The sequence below is a fragment of the Lepidochelys olivacea genome (genome assembly GCF_965140295.1).
Source record: "Lepidochelys olivacea isolate rLepOli2 genome assembly, chromosome: 18".
NCBI lineage: Eukaryota > Metazoa > Chordata > Testudines > Cheloniidae > Lepidochelys > Lepidochelys olivacea.
The window spans coordinates 13,914,454-13,935,339 of record NC_140428.1 but is presented as its reverse complement, the minus strand read 5'-3'; the positions used below and the strand labels follow the sequence as shown (position 1 = coordinate 13,935,339).

General features: G+C 52.2%; 1 protein-coding gene across 5 annotated transcripts in view; it reads right to left on the bottom strand.

The window, feature by feature from the left end:
* Window positions 1-20,886, bottom strand: part of ARHGEF10L (Rho guanine nucleotide exchange factor 10 like) — a 157,434-nt gene that overhangs the window by 85,305 nt on the left and 51,243 nt on the right. For 3 of the 5 annotated variants that reach the window (XM_084651560.1, XM_084651558.1, XM_084651559.1), the window contains exons 5-8: window positions 15,008-15,099; window positions 13,943-14,026; window positions 6,667-6,824; window positions 3,425-3,541 (exon numbers count right to left, since the gene is read on the bottom strand). In XM_084651560.1, the coding sequence (XP_084507686.1) occupies window positions 3,425-3,541; window positions 6,667-6,824; window positions 13,943-14,026; window positions 15,008-15,099 (451 nt within the window). The remainder of the gene's footprint in view (window positions 1-3,424; window positions 3,542-6,666; window positions 6,825-13,942; window positions 14,027-15,007; window positions 15,100-20,886) is intronic. The other 2 variants (XM_084651561.1, XM_084651562.1) reach the window with 1 other exon arrangement.

Sequence of the window (20,886 nt, the reverse complement as noted above, 5' to 3'; positions counted from 1 at the left end):
GTTTACACACAGGGCAGGGCAGCAGCAATGCAAGGCTTCCCCCCATATCCTGCCAATGTGCTCAATGAAGGCACTAGCTCCAGGGTGGAGAGAGGAGCCAGTCTCCAGGGCCCTGTCTGTCCTTGGCCTCTCTGCTGAGCCTACCAGCCAAACAGTCCACTATTGGACTGGACTGAGCTCCAAGAACCAACTCCACATGCACCACCGAACCACCAGCAGATGTTCCTGCCCACCTGGCCAGATGCAGACGGGATCAAACACTCCCTTTCCCAATCTGCCGATCAGGCACGCTAGCCTGCCCACCTCCTCTCCCACCATTTCCAATCTGACTAGACAACAGCAGCGCTCCGGTGTCTTTACCGCCTCCCCTTTGGGACCAGCCTCGGCCCAGCTCCGGCCACAGGAACGTGTCGCCAGCCAGCTGCACGCGAGCAATCCTACTGACTTGACGGCTTCCCTTTAACGCCTCTCCCTTCAGGAGCTCCCCCGCCCTTTGGCATGCGACCCTCACTTGGATCTGTCCAACGCATTAAAAGGGCCAGCATCCCACCCGTAGGGAAGGTGGGAAGAGCAGGTTCATGGTGAAGCAACACGTTCTCACAGGGGGCTGCTCACAGGGGACCTGGCAACCATCTCCAGGGCATCATGTGCCAGCTGAGGATAGCTGGAGCATAGCGTACCCCAGCTAGGCCTACTCCCCACCCCTGCACAAGGGGCTGTAGGGAAGGCAGCCTGCTGGGAACTTCTCCAACAAGGGGCACATCGCCATTCAAGTGGGACAGCAAATCTACCCTGTAGTGACCCATCAGATTGGGACCAGGCTTGAGTGTTAGATATCCCGTGAACATTAAAAGCAGGAAGGGATGCTCAGGGTGGGCAGATGGAAGGGGAAAAGACTGTGCTGATCTGCTAAAGACCCTGCTCAGTTTCAAGCCAGAAACACCATTAACAATTTTATGGGACATGTTTTTACCACATCTGGCAGTCTCCCCCAACACCTTCTGCCCTGGTAGTTGTGAACTATAGCTATTTGCACACGCGGGAGCTTTGCAGTTGTACCTGAAAATCCAACAGCTGCACGTGCAAAGTGCCTATTTGCAAACTGCTGGGGCTAGAGATCAGGGAGGGAGAGAGGGCAGACCCGCACTCGCTGCTGAGAGCAGGACACCTTTATCTAGCCTCAATGGTTTAGGAGATAGATACTTGTAGCCCTCACCACTGGTGGGTACGGAATAGAGCTGGTCAGGAAAATCTTGACAGACCCATTTTCCGTCAGAGAATGCGGTTTCATCAAAGTTAAAACCCTTCCCGAAACGTGTCAATTTCACCAACAATTCATTTTGGACAAAACCCTCAAAAAAGTTCTAAGCATTTAAAAAAAAAAAGCTTCTTTTCAGAACAAAATGTTTTGATTTTTCATTTCAAATTTTTGTTTTGACTTTTATTTTAAATGCTGTATTTTATATTATACTATCACATAAAAAAGTTAATCAAAACAAAATTAATTGACCGACAATATAAAATCGGAATTTTCTACCACTGACCTCTTTCAGGTGAACCTTTGTAACGCAAGCATAGGGAAAAAAATCACTCCGTTGACTAGAAATGCTTGAGGGAGGAGGAATGAAGATGCCTGGTCACACATGAAATGGTTGCATATTTCTGCAGTTAAGTATATATTAGCTAACATAGCTTACGTTCACATTGACCTATTTAGTCCCTGACCTGATACCCTGAATGAACTCCATGACCTGCATGACCTCAGGGTTTTGGTTTGGTTTTGATTTTTTCCAGGTTATAAAAAATAATGAGCGTTGAATTTTGTTATTTACATGCTACTTCCCTGTTGGGCCTGTATTTACATAAGTTTGGTTTCGTTCTGTGTTTATATTTTATATAAAAACAAAAATAAAGTTAAAAAGGAAGGTGTAATAGAGGATTATAAGCACCCTATTGACTAATTGGGCTCTATAACAATCAATCAACGATTAAACTGCTTATAAAGGAAACTTTAATACAAAGTGTGATCAATATTCTGCACGGATAGACAACGGCTTCCATATAAAAGTCACCTGCATTTGCCACAGAGGTATCCAAGATACATGGTTTACTTCTTAAAGGCATAGGAAGTACTGCTCTCGGATCACTGCGTGGGAACTGCTGGTGCCTTCTTAAATGGGATCCACTCTCCAGAGCACCCAGTGTCTGCAAGTGTTTTACAAAGGCCAACTCGCTCATGTGCAGTTCTGCCCTGAAAAGTGACTGTGCAAAATTGGCACCTCCTTACTCAGCAGATCTCCTCCTGGCGCCTATCAGGCTCATCGGCCCACTTCAGCCACTTGGTGGCAGAGATAACGCCAGCTATCTGCCTCCTCCCTTGAGCAAGGAGCCGCACTGTGAAACAATACTGACCTGCGCAGCGGGATCATATTAGTAGCTAACGGCCCCAGCGCACCGGAGTTAAGAGGTCTTGGGGCAGGGTGAGGACTCCCAGTAACTGCAGGGAAGACAAGCCCTTAAATAAAGCTCCGCTGCTTTCTAGTCCCCGCAGTCACGCAGGAGCCAGTGCAGCTGGCAGAGGGGGGTGCGGGATCCCAGGCCACCTGGGATTGTCAATTAACTTCCAAGCAGTGACCCCTGGGGCTGCACAGGGGTCACCAAGGGCAAAATTGGATCCGCGGAACCTTTTACTGGTCACGATGCACCAGGAAAGAGCCCGGTGCTCAGATCCGAGAGAGAGCTGGCAGATAAAACCCGCCTCCCGCATCGTTTTACTTGGAAGCCAAGCTCCTTTGAAAGAAAACAAACATGGAAATGCCATTTTGAGAGTCACTTTTCAGAGCCACAACCATGCGGTACGGAACCCCGGGGAGGCAGGGAAGCATCCTACCCGTTTTCCCAGAAACCGAGGCACGAAGGTGACAGGGCTTGGCCACAGACAGTGGGTGTAGCTACACTTCGAGCTCAAGGGGACAGATCCGTGCCAGCTCTGGTGGAGCTAGCGTCCTAAAGACAGAGGTGCAGCTGCCCCAGGGTGAGGCGCTAGCTTCCCCGAGTACCTGCCTAGAGTCTCGGACGGGATCGTACTCTGGGCGACCAGCCCCTCCCGCCCCTTGCATTGCCACGGCTACACTTCTACGTTCAGTCCGCTAGCTGGAGCAGACCTAGTGCAGGTAGGTCTCCTCGAGCTGGGGTTTGCACGTACCCAGGGAGTCACCAGAAACAGAACCAACTCCCAGTTCTCGCCACTGCTCCACACGCCTCTGCCCCTTTAAGAGCATCTCACCCCGGCACGCATGCAGACTTGAGTTCAGTGTAAAACGGAAGCAACTGTGCGAAGCAGAGAGAGAGCAGACGGGAGACTGCGGTGCAGAGAGAGCATGCAACCCAGGAGGCGGAAAAAAGTCTGAAGGAGGGACAGTACCTTACAATCGTATTTCTGCTTCAGCTCCTGCATGTCTCTCCCCCCAACTCTTAAAGCCAGAATGTCCCTCTTTGTCCTGGCGTATCTCTCCTTTAGCCTATTCAGGTCTGGAGAAAGCTGCGCCCCAAGCAATCAGGTAGGAGGAGAAGCAACAGGAGGCGGGAAGAGAGGCAGAGAAGAGAGATTCAGGTAAGCAGCCAAACACAGGAGGAGAAAAAACAAGAGGACCAGTGATCCGTCTAGATTAGCCAGTCTGAATGCAGGTGGGGCGTGCCTGTCCCCTCCATCCGAAGGAGGAGAGCGCCTGCCATGACCCCCACCAGGGGGTGGAGAGCTCTGGGCTGTGGATAGCTCTTGTCCTGCTCCCTGGAGGGGAGCGAGGGGGAATCTAATGGCTTCTAGCCCCCATCTCAGGATAGCAAGAAGTCTTGTGCTGAAGGGTGGCCCAGGCTCTCCCCACCCCAAGGCCATGTCTGCAATGGTGACCATTACCTACTGGAGCTCCTCTGAGGCAGGGGGAGCAGGGCTGCAAAGGAGGGATGCTCCCCTGCCCAAGGCACCAGGAAGGAGGACATTCCAGATTGTGGGTCCTGGGCCCCCCCTTTAGAGATCCAGCTAGGCAACAACCGCTACGTTCAGTAATTTACTGGGCTCTCCACAGTCCCAATCCCATGTCAAGGCCCCCGATGCATGAGTACACCCCCCAACTCTGAGCCCAAGGGGAACTCGCTACGGGGGTAGAAGGGGAGAGGAGGCAAGGGACGGCCCCACTGCTGCATGAAGACAAGTGCTCCGTAGCTCTGACCAGCAAGTCGCCCCGCCCAGCGTGCATGTCCCACCCAGACCACACAGCAAAGCGGGACAGAGGCAAGCGCACGCAGGAGCCTGGCTGCGGGGCGGGACGGGGGGGTGGGGTGGAAGGAAGGGGTACCACAGGCTCATGCGGTATGCAGGGTGCCAAGCGAGATCTCGGCCACCAGGAGGCATTGCTGGGTGCCCACCATCCTGGTCAACCCCTCTCCCCTCCCGAGTCTGCGTCCCGCCCCTCATTGCAGTGCCCAGGCAGAGGTGCACTGTGGAACAGTCCGAGTGCTGGAGCGTCTTGTCCCAGCTGACTGGGAGTTCAAAGCACCAACATACAACAGGAACAGGCATAACGGCTTTATTGTGCACGTCTGCACCACATGGGGGTCTGTCCAGCACTGGCTTCACCCCATAGTCCTGCTCCAGTACACACTGGGCTCAGTGTAAAACCCAGGAGGGATTCTCTGGGGCAATGGCTCCTCTCTGATTGCTCCACAGTCCTGGTTTGGACTCAAGAGAGGATCTCCCCAGGACATCACAGAGGAAAAACCTCGATGGACAACACACCTTTAGGCAGGGCTTAATTTGTGCTGGGGCTTGGCAGTCCATAGCCCCGGCACCTCTGGGCTTGGCATGTCAGTTACGAAACTAAAAAAAATTGCTTGAACCCCCGCACCCAATTGCTTGAGCCCCAACACCTCTTCCACAAATTAAGTACCAGTAATATGTCTATGCGCCCTTTCAAGAAGGTGCCAGCCCATGGTAGGATTTCAAGACTAACCACTTTGAGAGACAGTCTGTCAGTTCTAAATGATGGAAGGACGACCCACCATGGAAGAGAAGGGACACTCCGGGTTCAGACACCCCAAAAGGAGAACAGAAGCTTTAAACCCCCCCCCACCCCCGAAATGAGCAGTTGAACGAACTGATTTATAGTACAATAATACAGTAAGCAATGTGTATCGAGAAAGGTCTTTTATGGAAGCTTATAATGTTCTGAACTTGGTCATCACGAGATAAGAAGACAGAGCACCGATCTGTCTCTAAATAAACACCGGGATTTTATCTACCGTAGATACGTTTCTCGGTAACTATGGCATCTCTGAATCGGTGGTTTTTCTATGCAATAAACCTTTTGTTTATTTTCACCCCACGCTGGTCTCTGGTGGATGCAGGGGCCAAAGTCAGCTTGTGTCTGAGGGGCCTGTTTCACACCTTTGAGGGTGACGCACCAGAGGGGAAAGTCAGCGTCTGGTGGTTAAGACCTCAGGGAGGACAGATTTGGGGAGACTCGGGACGGGAAGGGCTGCTGGTGTCACCCTGCAAAGGCTGGTGGATGCTACTGGCATCAGAGCTCTGAACCAAAGCTGCATGCAGGGGGTGACTGAACCCCTTACTGGCCTGGGTGGACCCCAAAGTGTCCCATCAGGGGGTTCTTGCTGCCCCCACATTGATGAGCATCCAAGCACACCAGAACAGCCCTGCAGTCAGCTGCACATTGTTTGCATCATGAACCATTAGCTAGTTGCAGGGGTTCCACTTCGAAGAGGATGAGATCTAGCGTGCATGGCCAGGGGGGGGAAGAGGGACATTTCAACATACCCCGATAGCCTGGAACAAAGCCTCAGCTCCTAGGAAACGGCAGCTCTTCGAGACATCTCTAAGCCAAGTGCAGAATCCTGGTTCAAACAAGACCACAAATGGCCTCCCCAGTACCAGGCAATATCTGAGACCAGCAGCTAATTTATTATCCCAGTTAATTTCTCTAGGCATGATGTTAAATAATTTTTTTTTAAAATAAAAAAATCCATCCACCATCTATCTGCTTGAACACCTGGTTATTATATGGGGCTTTTCCTCTGTAGATCTCAAAGCACTTTACAACGGAAGTCAGGGCCATTAGCCCCATTTTAGAGATGCGGAAACTGAGGCACAGAAGGGCAGGGACTAGTCCATTGTCTCCCCTGGCAGAGCCAGGAATAGAACCCAGATCTCCTGACTCCCAGGAAAGTGCTCTGCCCACTAGGCAACAGTCTCTGCGGGTCCACCTAAGTCCCCATCCCCTCTCCCAGGCAGTGGGGATTTATTCAAGCTGAAAGGATTCACATCCAGGCCATCTGAGTGCACCCCGTATCTCAGCTGAGTCAAATTTGAAGCAGTTACACCACTCGCATCCTCCCAGTCTGCTGCTTACCCTCAAGGTATTGATACACCAGTCCCTTAACCGTGGATGGACTACGAACATTTACAGCTGGGCATTAGCCCGACAAGCCATTTAGCGTTTGCCATCCAGTGCCCCCAACCAGTACAGCCCTGGGTCATTGATGAAAGAAGCAGGTCAGGAGGTTTTATTTCAAACTAGTGCACCACCACCCCACACCAGCCATCGAGGCAGGACCAGTTGTATCCGTTGGCAGGTCACATTGTGTGCCGATTACCTTTGGCTGGAAGGACCCCTTGAGTTTGGCAGGTTCCACCTCAGGCTTGGCCTCTTCGCCAGAATCCTCACTGTAGCTCTCAAACTCACTGGAGCTCCAGCCTAGATCTTCGGCTTCCCGATGCGCCCCATCCTCGTAAATCAGGTTTCTGTCTGCCCCTGTCGGGGCAGGGAAAAGAACAGAACACCATTGGCAAAGGCCTACGGTGTTGCCTCTTGGGAAAAGGCATTTGCTTCAACCCATGACCTGCCCAATTAATTCAGCATTACCCACAGTGTGCCTCTCGGCCTCCCACACCACCCGTTCCCAGGATTGACCCAGGCCCAGATATCTCGCTGCATTTGCTTGCCTTGGAAGGCATTGCTCCAGACTTAGGCAAGTCTCCTGGATCTATGGCTACAAGTGACAGTCAGTCATACTAGGGTGAAAACGAGGAGGAGCGCTGCCTAAGGAAATTTGTGGGACCCCCCTCGCTTAGATCTCTTCAAACCAGGCAGGACAGTGGATGAGAAAAGGAGCCATCTTGTAAGCAGCAAGGGGGCTGGGGCAGGGTGGAGAGGGACAAGGTGGCTCAGTGATCTTTTCCCCCTCTCCAACCTCTGTGTTTCCAGGTGTTGTATTCAGGAAAGGTGACCAGTGGGTCAGGCCAGTTCTCCACTTAATATTCATGCTTCGAGCACCGTGCCCAAAGGACAAGACTAAGCTCTTGGCCAGCAGGGACTAGCAGTTCTGCCCAAGCAGCCAGCTCTCCCTCTGAGAACGGAGATGGTTGCATAGACAGACCAGCCACAAGTCATCGGAAGTTGAGAAAAGAGGGTGGAGCAGAGGGGCTTGGGCCCATGGAAAGCAAGGTGCGAAGTCCGGAGAGTGCCAGGGGAACATGACGACCCATGAGGAGCAGCCTCAGACGCTGCAAAGATTGACAGCGGATTCCCCACCCGGTCGGCAACTGTGGAATCAGGAGGCACAGCACAGACCAGTAACAGTAGGCAGGCAGGCAGACGGGGCGGTGCTGCCCAGCAGAGGGCGCACCTGTGCCACAGTTGGAAGGCTTCATTCTCTTCCTGGAATTGGACAGACAGGTGGCTAATGCTGATGCATCCTAAGCTGGAGTCTGAAGACCCCAGGCAGAGAGGTCCCCCCCCCCCCCGGGGCAGGCACAGGGAAGAGGCAGCATTTCTCAAGGAAGATCAGGAAAGGCGGGAGAGGGGTACGTTATTATCGCTCATTTCTGGCACAATAGGGTGGGAGGGGTAGCTCAGTGGTTTGAGCTTTGGCCTGCTAAACCCAAGGTTGTGAGTTCAATCCTTGGGAGGGCCATTTAGGGATCTGGGGCAAAAATTGGGGATTGGTCCTGCTTTGAGCAGGGGGTGGGACTAGATGACCTCCTGAGGTCCCTTCCAACCCTGAGATTCTATGATTCTAAGGACCCAGTGGAGATGGGGAACCCACCGTTCTCTACCAACGGCCCCTTCCCCGAAGAGATGAGGCTCTGACTAGAGCAGGGCAAGGAAGGAGCGTTAACCCCATTTTACAGACAGGGAGTGGAGGGCCTGAGAGATTAAGTGATTTGCCCAAGGTCACGGAGGAATCAGTGTCACCGCTGGGAGATTCCCACACCCTGGGGAACGCTGTTGGCAAAAACAGTTCCACTAACCACAGCACCATTCTTCCCCGCTTCCTATTTACTATTTGTGTTTAAACCTTGTCTATTTTCCTCCTCCTCCTTTAGCCTGTCAATGTGCTTTTCCATTTCCATTTGTCAAACCTCCATCAATTTCCTATTTCAGCTGATCTAGTTTCCACTCTTAAGCCCAAGGGAGAGATTTGGTAACACGGAAGAGGATTTGGGGCTGGATCTTGCACATTTCTGTCACGTCTGAAATAAAAACCCAGCCCATGAGACACTGCAGGGACTGTGCCGTGCAGCCCCTTTCAACTGACTGTAGAACACAGTGGTGCCAGAATTATTATTTATATCGTATTTGCATTGCAGTAGCTACCCCGAAGCCCCATCACGACCGTAGCATGCATGGTGAGGTACAAACACAGAACCAAAAGGCAGCCCCTGCCCCAACCAGCTGCTGCGTCAGCCACCCCAGAGTCAGGCAATAGCAAGGTGAGCCCAATTCAGAGTTTTAAAAAAAAAAAATCCATTCCCAGGTGTATTCTCTCCTTGGCAAACAAGTCGCCCGTATCCCCAAGCTTTCCTTATGGCCCACGCTGCCATGCCCAACTTTCCTTATGGCCCACGCTGCCTCTGTTCAGTTTCTCGTGCATTGTGGAACCACAGGAATCTCGCCTTTAGTTGCACAAGAACCAGAGTAGCCAAGCGAAGAAATGTGCCTGCTTTCACCGGACCCAGGTCTGCTTATTCCTTTACTGTAGATGCAGGTCTCTGGTGAAGGACAGACATATATTTGCATCATCTCTGAGCCTGCTACGGCAGAAGATGGCCAGGCCCCTTGGTCTTCCATCCCAGCTGATTCCACCGAGCCTCAAATTCCAGGAACTTTCAGAACCTTTGCCCCGAGTTACCATGGCACCGCTGGGCCCATTCCTCCTCCAAGCTTGCCCCAGCACATGTGGCCATATTTAAACCCAGGTCTGCTCTTCTCAGTTGAGGCACAACACAAAGACGTGCAGCTTTCATTCAGCAGGCTGAAGGAACAGGCCTTAGAGGCCAGCCACACCATTCTCAGCTCCCTGAGCTTGGCTGACCTCCTGCCTCCAATGAACTCAACAGCAACACTTCCCATTGACTCCAGTCGGGCCAGGATTTTATCTCTTGTTTGCATTTCCTTGTCTCTGGTGAGCCCTTCCCACCTGTTGGAACAGCGAGAAAGATCCCCACAGTCCCTCCATCATCCCTAGACTCCAAGGCCAGATGAGACCATCCTGATCTTCTAGTCTGACCGCCTGTATAACACAGGTCAGAGACCTCCCCCAACACCATTCCTAGGGCAGATCTTTTAGAGAAACATCCGATCTTGAGTTAAAAATTGTTAGCAATAGAGAACCCATGACCCTGGGTACATTGTTCCAATGGTTAATTACTCACACCATTAAAAATTTACACCTTATTCCCAATCTGAATTTGTCTAGCTTCAGCTTCCAGCCATTGGATCATGTTGGACCTTTCTCTGCTAGATTGAAGAGCCCATTATGAAATATTTGTAGGTGCTTACAGATTGTGACCAAGTCACCCCTTAACCGTCTCTTCGTTGAGCTAAATAGATTGAGCTCCTGGAGTCTCTCACGATGAGGCAGGTTTTCTAATCCTTGAATCATTCTCATGGCTCTTCTCTGACCCCTCTCCAATTTATCAACATCCATCTTGAATCGTGGACACCAGAACTGGACATGGTATTCCAGCAGCGGTCGCACCGGTGCCAAATCCAGAGAGAAAATAGCCTTCTCTTGTTGCATTACAGGATTGTATTTGCCGTTTTGGCCACAGCATCGCCCTGGGAGCTCATGTTCAGCTGATTACCCACCACACCCCCCCAAAACCTCTTCCAGAGTCCCCACGTCCCAGGCTAGAGTCCCCCACTCTGTAAGTATGGCCATATTTACACGTCTACTTGCAGAAGCAGGTGACAGAATTGGCAACCCATCAGCCTTGCTCCTCTGGCCCAGAGATGGAGACCAAGGCTGACATCAAGGCGACCGCTAACGTTTGCAATGTACAGCACTATCCATAGGCTAAAATTTTGATGGTCTCTTGCTCTTCTGTCCAGTGGTAAAGTTCAGTTCCACACAGCTGGATTTTTTCCACTGTCAGAACATCCACTCCTAAAGCCAGGGAGGGACCTGTGTTCCATATCCAGGCTCGCAGGAGGAGGAGGAGATGCATTGGAAGGAATGCAGGCAGGCAGACATTTTAAACTGACAGCTAACACAGGATTCCAGTCATCAGGCTATTATTAAACAGAAAGATAAACAACTCCCTAGAAGAGGATTTGGTTTTGGCTAACCAGTGCAACTGGCCATGGAGGAGCGAAAAAACCCACAATCACTGCAGCAGTCATGAGACGATTGCGAAATTAACCTGCATTTCCACCTCCTGAGCTTTCCATCAAGGGGCAAAGGAAGTGTGGATGGAGATGAAGGAGTGTTCGTCATCATCATCACGTGTAGTACAGTACCAGATAGGGTACGCCTACATGACAGGCAGCCGCACGTCTCAGAGCCCCAGGCAATGGACTCAGGCTCACGGGGCTCTGGTCCTAAAAATGGCGTGTAGACAATCAGCCTGGGGCTGAGGCCTGGGCTCTGAAGCCTTGGGAAGGGGTGTGGGTTTCATAGCGTGAACTGTCCACACAGCCAGTTTTAGCACCATTAGCGCAAGCCTGAGTTTGGGGACTCGGGCTCTGAGATTCCCAGCTGTGGGCTGTTGCTTGCCACACAGACATACCTGTAGGTACAGACCGTCCTTGGCCCCCGAGCTTACAATCCAAATAGATAGAGACAAAAGGGAGAGGGGTAAATGAATTCTTTCCCCCTTACCCTTTTCACAGACGGGACACTGAGACAGGGTAAGGGCTAGGATGCTCATAAGAACTACGGGGCATAAGTCCCTATTTTAAGCACCTAAACTCACTCAGCCCCTAATCTGTCAAGGTAAAAGTTCCCTCAGCCCCCGTGTCTCTCTCTGTCCGGATGCCTATCCCCCACCTATGACCCAGCGCGACCCCCAACCCAGGGAAGACAGGCGTGCAAGGCTCTGTCTAGTAGGCACCCTCTGAACCTGCCTATCAGATTGGGCCCTTTCAAAACCTGGAAGGAGGAAGAGGAGCTTCTTAGGGTCATTGTGAGAGGGAGAAAATCTCTGTCATCCAGTGGTTCGGGCATCCAGATGGGAGACCCCCCAGTCCTGTTCTCCTGCTTCAACCACTCCGTCATTATTTCTCCACAGGAGGCCTGCTTCAACCGGCGAGATGGGGGGAGCCTCCATCCGAATATCCCATAGCTCCGTGGTTAGAGCTGGGAGACCCCTGTTCCAATCCTCTCTGCCCCTCTGGCGGAGAGGGCAATTGAAGCTGGGTATCCCACGTCCCAGGTGAGGCATTAATCACTGGGCTAAGAGCTGTAAGGTGGGTGACATGCCCCCACCCCCAAAATGGCATAAGGTGCCTAACTCTGAAGAGAGTTCCTGGCTTCAGAATTGCTCAGCAGAAATAGGCATTTCCCTGCAGCCTGGACTTGGGAGCCTAAATCTCCCACTGCTCTGGTCGTCATCTCCCACTGACTTGCTTAGGCAGTTCCCCGACGTGTGTGAATTGCAGTCAAAGGCACTCAGCTCTCCCCATGCGTTGTACAGAAGTGTAGACGTCTAACTCAGACTTTGGGAATCACCATGATTTTTCCAGGCACGTAAAATTATGCCTGGCGATGCTCAGGGTCAAGGTCTAACTCCTTTTGAGCATTCAGCCCTAAGTGACTTGCGTATGGTCACACACAGAGACTGTGGCAGAGCCAGGAATTGCCCCAAATCTCCCAAGTCCCGGCCCACTGCTCTAGCCCCTAGGCCATGCTTCAGACCTCAATTAGAGCTTACCCAGCACAGAAAGTGATGGCAGGGAACTGACAACACTCCAGCAACAACGATGAGGGTGAAACCAGACAGTCACTACGCTCTTGAACGAACTCAAACAGGAAAGTGATAAAAGACAAAACCACCCAGGGACAAACACCGTTCACAAAACGATCACTCCATATCTGACCTCTCAGTCCTCGTCTTCAAAGGAAACCTGCACAGCACCTTCAAACGATGAGCCTGGGAGTTTAAATTTAAACTTTGCTAGACACTAAAAATCAGGGACCGAATAGCTTATTACAACAATCTTTTCCCTCCCCCCATGACTGGAGACGCGCTAACTAGCCACTTCACCTTGAATGCTCCCTAGAAATATGCGCTAACTACTTATGCTAAACATTCATCCCACCTTGTATTTCGCTGTGACGCTCGGAGGGCCTTTCCCAGACTGAAGAAGAGCTCTGGATAAGCTAGAAAGCTGGTCTCTCTTACCAAGAGAAGACAAACAATAAGACCTCACCCGCCCTGTCTCCCTAATAACCTGGCAGCAACACGCCTACAACAAAACATCAAACGAAGAGGGAGGGAGCCATCACTCTAAGGGCATGGCTACCCTGGAGAGTTTGCAGCTGCTCCGCTGTAAGCTCTCTAATGTAGCTGCCCTAAGCGGATGGGAGAGAACTCTCCTCTTGGTTTAACTACTCCAGTGAGCGGCGGCAGCTGTGTCGGTGACAGAAGCTCTCCTGCCGACAGCGCTGTCCAGCGCTTCGCTCGGGGGGGGGTGGTTTATTCTCCCCCCTGAGCAGTAGAAGTTCTGCTGACATAAGCTGTAGGGTAGATATGGCCTAAGAGGCCCTCACGACCTCACACAACCATCTCCAAATAGCCTCTTCCTTGCGTCCTCCGGTCTTGAAGCCACCGCGCACTCCCATCTCCCAGGAAGCAGGGGTTTGTGAATTCAGTGCAATGAAATGCAAGGTCCCCCTTTCCCTTCCTGGTGCCCCCCAGCCCTTTACGGCTCAGGCTGGTTATGGGTACAGACCCAGAGCTGTTGGATTTTAAGGGCATGAAAAGCCAATTGCTTTATCCCTTCCCCTACCCAGGAATGTCTTTAAAGTGGCACAGAGAGGAGGTAAAATCCTAGTCACCCCCCACCTGCCACAAAGGGCCTCTTCCTCTACAGTCCATCGGCAGCTCTGGAGGGGTGGACAGGAGACAGCAAGGCAGACACTCAACGTTGCTTCATTGGCATCAGTAGAGTTACACTAATTACCCCAACTGATGACCTGGCCCTTTCCTTCCAGAGAGATTCTGATTTAGCTCAAAGCAGGCTGAAAGGACTCAATAGCCGCAAGTAATCAACAGGCCAACAGTGGCTTCTAAAAGGTCAGGGTACTCCTGAAGGAGGCAGGAAAATGGCCTTGTTAGAGCAGGGTACTGGGAGTCAGGACTCCTGGGTTCTACTCCCACCTCTACCACAGAATCACCACGCCACCTTGGAGCAAGTCACATCACCTTCGTGCCCCGGTTTCCCCATTTGTAAATGGAGCTCGCACCTACCCAGCTCCCAACACTCATGTAAGAGCTCCAAGATCCTTGGATGGGCAGGGCTATGAGAGAAAGGACAGAGCTGACAGAGGCAGGGGAGGAAGTAGATAAGAAAGAGAGGCAAAGACAGCCTGTGGGAAGGCATGAAAGACACCTCTGCTCAGAGCAGAATTCTGGGTGGTTCCATACCGTACTGATCCGAGTCCAGATTTTCACATGGGACGTCATCATAGATCACATCTTCCTCCAGGGCCGGGAACTCAAACCGTGCACCTGGAACGAAAAGCAACACAGGGCAAGCTGTGGAGAAGAACCTGAAACCAGGAGAGAACTCACCATGAGCTTCAGCTACACCCCGCTTTGCCTCGTGGCAGCGTGAGCCAGTGGGTAGGGTACTAGATTGGGAGTCATGACACCTGGGCCCTATGCCTGCCTCAACCACTGACCCGGCAGCCAAGTCACTTCACCTCTGGGACTGTTCTTTCTGCTCTGCCTATTTAGATTGTCAACTCTGGGCTGGGACTCTCTCTCACAGGGTATCTGCACAGGGCCTACCACAAGGGACCTCTTGAGTGCAACAATGAATAGTGGGTCTTGTCTGGAACACCTGATGTTTCAGAGCCAACCTTCAGCGTACTGCTCTCAGTGCCTTTTATGCCGCAGTGGCAAAGCTAGATCCTGGCCCCTCTCTCTGAAGCCTCTGCAGGGAGAGTTCAAAAATCTGTATCTGAGTTTTATGACTTGACCCTGGCTCCTTTCTAAGGAGCAACAGGCCAGGGCTACAAAGTGTGCATCTCAATCCAAAATTAGGGGGCCTTTAGCTCAGGAGACTTGGCCCAGATAAGAGACAAATTGAGGCCAGCTGTGAAATCCAGATCTAGGTCCAAGTGCTGATCTCCAAACACCCAAAATTTGGATCGGTCCTTTGGATCAAACACTTCTCCAATTTCAACCCATCAAGTTCTCAACACCCTATGTATGGCATGGTAACTGCTACACTGAAGTCTAAGTTATTATCCATCATGGTCCCAAACATGCCCAGTCACCTGCCTGACCAAAGGGCTGTTTTAGTGTTTCAACAGAGCCAGGATTTGGGATGGGGAAGCCATGTTTTTCCATCTGTGTGGGGGAGGCGGGAATCCCAGCATTTCCAGGGCACACCGAAGCTGATCGAACAACACACGACTCTCTTGGAAGGAATCCAGAGTCATTTCCATCCATCCCATCCAGCTCATAGAGGCATCGGAACCCTACCTCGCCGGATGCTCTTCCTTTTCCAGTTGCGGGTCCGAATCCCCGTGGGGGAGCTGCCCACAACGTCCCCATTGCTGACCACCGTCAGGAACCTAGGGCAGGAAGAAGGCTGTGAGTGGTCAGACAAGCAGAATAGCCAGCCAGTTTACGGGGATGGTTGGGGGAAGCTATGCGCTGTCGCTAAAAGCTGAGCAAGTCCAGGTCCACCAACCTGAATAGCAAGGGCCAGTTGTGAGCAAATGCAATGGCCACACCTGAATCGCTTGGTTGCAGACCTGGCTACAGACTGGGATCCTCCACAGCTAAACTGCACCAAGAGGGGGTGACATGCCCAGGCAATTCGCACTAAGACACAATGGGTCTTTGTCCCCTTCCAGTGGCTGGTCCATGTAAAAGGTTAGCAAGTCTCCTACTGCTTACAGCTCCTAGCATTGCCCCGTAAACTGCAACAATAGAGGCCCACGGCTTTTAGCTCTCAAGGTCCAAGCCCCTGAACAGGGCTGGTTAGATGTGCACCCACCAGGCTTCAGAGCTGACACCCAGCGCTCATGCCATCCAGTTACACTGCAGGTCTCCGTCGTGCCAGTTCCCAGCAGGCCACCCCCACACCACGTCTCTCACATGCCCACTCGCCCGCTGCTTCACTCTCTCGTTCTGGTGTCCTTTTCTTCCCCCTTGGCTGCTTTCAGCCTATTTCCTCTACTCTCCCCGCAAACCTTTCCCGGCACAGGGCATCCCTTCCCCATTCACTGCACTGTGCTCACTACCTCCTCCCCTTGGCTTTCTCTCTCTCTATCATGAATCAGTTCTCTTTTCCCCCCGCACTTCCCTTTTCAAGCTTCTTAGCTCCTTAGGGCTGGAACCTACCTTCCGCCTTGGTTCTTCCCAGTATTATGCTAAAACCTAAAGGCCTTAACACCAGCATGCCTGGTGCTGCAGACAGGTAACGGAGGCTGTCTCAGCCCCAAAGAGCTTGCGAACCAAGTTCCTCTCTTGTGAAGATCCTTCTCCAGACTCAAGCTTTGCTGGTGGCCTCTGACACCAGTCAGGACAAGGGACCAGGATGGGGTCTCAGATACAGCGAGGAACCAGCATGCTCAGATTTCACAACAGCAAGGTTAAAGGCACTGGATTGGCACTCAGAAGAACAAGAGTCACTGCTCAGCTCTGACACGGACTGCCCGCGTGACTGTGGGCTAATCACTTTGTTTCTGTGCCTCAGTTTCCCACCTGTAAAGGGGGGATAATACTTTCTTTCTCTGCCTCTAAACTGCAGGTTCTTAGCAGCAGGGACTGGCTCCCACTATGTCTGTACAGCCCTGGGTACAACACAGCCCTGATTTCAATGGCGGCCCTTAGGCACTACTGTAACCCAAACAAACAGCACCCTCCCCATACCCAGCAGGGCTGGGCAAACAGGTTTGGATAAAGAACCTTCAGCCAAAACTTCAGTCTAACCCTGGAGGTTGGAAGTGCTCCATTAATCGTGTCCCCCTCCGCCCCTTCGTTATTTTTCACATGTGCCGGCTGCAGCGCTGGGCCCCCAGGTGCCGGATGGCAGCAGAAGTACCAAAAGACAGAGAAAAAACCTCCCCCTCGCAAGATTTCCAGTCTAACGTTCCATCCTCTTGGAGATTCACGTAAGCCGCCAAACTGGTGCCAGCACCTCCTCACATCCCCTAAGCCCATCTGCCATCTGAAGCAGGCAACAGCAGGCTGTCCCAGGGATGTCCGCTGATTTGCCAGACAAACCGGGCCCATCATCCAGCACAGAAGGGGTTAAGAATTTTTAAAACTCAATGCAAGAACGGGGGGGCTTCCGTCCGTACTGGAGGGGAGGCAGGTCTGTGCTGGACCTTGAGGAAAGGGGAGGGAGGGCTGGAGTGGGAGTGGGGGAACAGGATGTCTGAGAGCAGCAAGCAAGATCGGCTGTTTCCCAGACAACAGCTGATGGAGTGTCATGGTGACCCCGCAGCCCCCTCCCCGGGGGGCATCCTTGAAGGTTTCTGGCTCTCCCAGCCCTGCAGGATCATGACCTAACTGGGCAGACCCGGCCATGAACTCAGACCTGGGGAGCAGGGGGCTGGGTTATAAAGTCTCCAGACACAAACACATTTGCGCCTTGTGCCCTCTCCCCACGGTATTATCTGAACGACTATTAAAACAGCATCTGGGGCCACTAAATAGTGCACTGAGTTAACATACTCAGCTTCTCCCCAACCCTGCAGGGAAGCCGCAATCCAGGTTCAAATCTCCATCATGGAACTAGTGAAATAAGCAGAGTCTACATACACCCCCTGTCATGCCTTCGCATCAAGGAACATGGCTCACCGCAAGCAGGAGGCATCCAAACCTAACCTGGATGAAGGGCTAGCCTGGACCAGCCCCACATAGCCTGGACTAACACACTAACATCTCCGCTTTAAATCAGAAGGGCGGTGGGTGGACTGTCCCAGCACTAGGCTTAAAGCTCGGACTGACAGCTTGGGCCTGGTTTGATTAAGTACATAAAATGTCAGGGGAAGCGTCCGAGTCACAAGGCCAGGTCTACGCCCTGGCTTGTAGTGGGGGGCGGAACCCACACAGATCTGCAGGGGGCAGACCCACAGCCTCCTACATTGTCCAGATTTCAGAGTAGCAGCCGTGTTAGTCTGTATCCGTAAAAAGAACAGGAGGACTCGTGGCACCTTAGAGACTAACAAATTTATTAGAGCATATGCTTTCGTGAGCTACAGCTCACCGTATGCATCCGATGAAGTGGGCTGGAGCTCACGAAAGCTCATGCTCTAATAAATTTGTTAGTCTCTAAGGTGCCACAAGTCCTCCTGTTCTTTTTACATTGTCCGGTGGCACCAGCAATCCCACTTTCTCGATACGGCTCCTGGCAGCGAATCCAGCCAAGCCAGACTCCTGCGGGAGGAGCCTTTCAGGGCGCAATGCTCCCAGAGTATTTACAGTGACACAAAAACAAGGAGTCCGGTGGCACTTTAAAGACTAACAGATTTATTTGAGCATAAGCTTTCGTACCTACGAAAGCTTATGCTCAAATAAATCTGTTAGTCTTTCAGGTGCCACCGGACTCCTTGTTGTTTTTGTGGATACAAACTAACACGGCTACCCCCTGATACTTGACACCATACAGGGACACAGGCAGCCATTCCTTAGTCCCCTGGCACGCACAATCCAAAAGCTCTTAGGGCAGTGCAGGGAAAGAAAGTTAAAGCTCAGTCCGTCCTGGTCAGCCCAGACCAGCTGTAATGAGTCAAGCCCCATGTTCAGACTCTGGCTGACCTCCTTAGCCAGTTTCCAGGTGAGAAGCCAGCACTTTATCCCCCACCCCCTCCGCACAAACACCTGGCACCTTCCAGTCTTTTGTTCTTGAGCTGGGGTCTTTGCTCATCTTCCCTGCTGATAGGTGGGGAAATCCATCTCCCTGATTGCTAGTGTTCTGGTGATTGGGTTTCCCTTCATCATCTTGGGTTTTCCATTGACACGGGGTGGCTCTCAGACAGTCCTTTTTAATGGCTCATTGAGGCTCAGACAGCTAAGTGACACACACACACACCCCCCTATGTCTCCTAGCTGTCCAGAGAGCAAACCTAGACCTTCCCTCCACCCGCCATGCAAAATATAGAGGAAACTGAGGCACACATCAGCTCCCCACCCCACCCCACAAAAATACCACAGAAAATTCCCACTTCATCACCGCCGATGGCCTGAGCCAAATCTGGGATGGCGTCTCCCTGCCGAGTGGGCTAGGCCTTGCATTCGGCCCTCCAGTCAGGCCTTGTCTCACTTGTCCCCACTTTCCAATCTGTCGGCAAAACAGACCCACCAGGGAGGGTTCCGTTTTCCCCAGTTTTTGGCCCCCTTGCGGGCCCAGCAACACAGTCCCCTATTGGATGCCCTTCCCCTGAACACCAAAGGAGTAAGTCCCTACCCAGCAGTGGCGGGGGGCCTAGCAATGGCTGCCATTACAGCTACCTGGACGGTCAGCACAGGACGGCAGGGTATACACTTTCCCCGCAGCCTCTGCTGCTGCGGCCATCCACTCTCCCGGGAAGGGGCACCTGCCCCCTCACGTACCTTTAGAGAAAAGCCAAGTGTCCTGCTTTCCTCGGGGAAAAGCCTACAACGCATGCCAGCACAGAAATCAGACCCCTCTCTCCGGGCCTGGCAGGGGACCCATCACCGCAGCTCCCGGTTCAATCCTCTGCTGGCATCCAGAGAGCCTTCCCTGCAGCCACATGCCCACCCTCCTCTGCACTGCAGCGTGCACCAGGCCGGGGACACACGCTGGCTGTGCTGACTGGGCGAGATCCCGAGGCAGCCGGCTGACCAATATCGCTGTCTCTTCCCTTTAGCAGGCAGCATCTCCTCCACCCTCATTGCGTCACTCCCTGCTGCCTGCAGCTGCTGCTGGATCCTTGAACAGCGTCAAGCCGACGCCTAGCGCCACCGCCCCGCCTCTTAACCTTCCTCCGCTCACAGCTGCCTTCTAGATGGGCTGAGGACAGCCCGTATTGGCAGGACGAGAGAGAAGAGCCCATTAACTGGATCAGAAGCCCTGTATGTCCGTCAGGAGGCGTGGAGACACCGAGAGCTGTGTGAAAAACAGCGACAGACACCAGGAGCCTGACATGGGAGGAAACAGCATCACGTGGCTACTTAGTGTTAATATTGATTTTAGAATAGACAGGGACTCTGGGGACCTCGCTTCTACTCCCAGCTCCGCCAGTGACCTGCTGAGTGGCCTTGGGCAAGTCCCTTGACCTACATGCCTCTGTTTTCCCCTCTCCGGGTTGTGTCTGTGTTGGATATTTTAACTGCAAGCTCTTCAGTCCAGCAACTGTCTCTCATTATGCATCTGTGCCACACCCAGTGCAACAGGGCCGTGATCTCAGATGGGCCGCTAGATGCTACCATAGCAATAATTTTTAAAGCATGTTTAATAACAACTGTATGTCTTTAATCCTACAGGATCACAGCAAGTTTCCACCATATCAGTGACTACCTGCTGAGCTCCCTTCACGCTCTACTGAAATGCAGCCACCTCTGGGCTGTAGCACACAGCCACGCTAGGCAACAACTTAGAACAAACAAGGGGCGAAGAATAACTTCTCTAGCTGAATCTGCAAGGGAAATTCAGAGAAGCACAATGTACGGAACACAAACGGAAGCAGCTAACCTACTTACCTGCTGCTCCTTTGAGACGATAGAATATTCGTTTTGCTTTTAGAAATGAGACATTTGGGCAAAGAAACAAAATGTAAGAGTCACAACAATAAAAAGCAAATCCAGCATCAGAATACCGCTTATTAAAGCCAGTTCCCTCTGAATGCCATTAGGGGCTCAGGATTAAACCGTTATCTGCCCACCGTAAGTGGAACCAGCCTGCTAATGTGTCTAACTTGCTGTTAGAAATCCCCTTTTTATTATTTTTCTGCTATTCATAAAGGAACTTGTGGTCTGCAAAGCTACATCCACAGCAGGTCATAACTGTCCTTGCATCCCTACAACAGAACCCCCGCTCTGAGCACCCTGAGAGAGCTCAGATCTGAAGCGAACTCTTGCAATTCAGACCCAGCGTGACCAGGGACAGAACTAACATGCTGGGGTAAATAGTCCAAGAGAACAGCCTCCAATCTAACTTGGGTCTGAGCCCACGAGTCACACCTGTATGGCCCCGCAAAGGCTTCCCTCAAAATGCTCATTTCTCCGCTAGCCTCCACCATCAAAACCTCCTGGTCCACCACCCATCCCCACAGGCACTGGGACAGGCATTGCAGCGTGAAAGCACTTGAAACCCAGGTGTTTAATAGCAGGGAGAACTCTGTGAGGGAGTGGTGCCAGGAGAGACCTAGAGGTGGAGGGGAAGG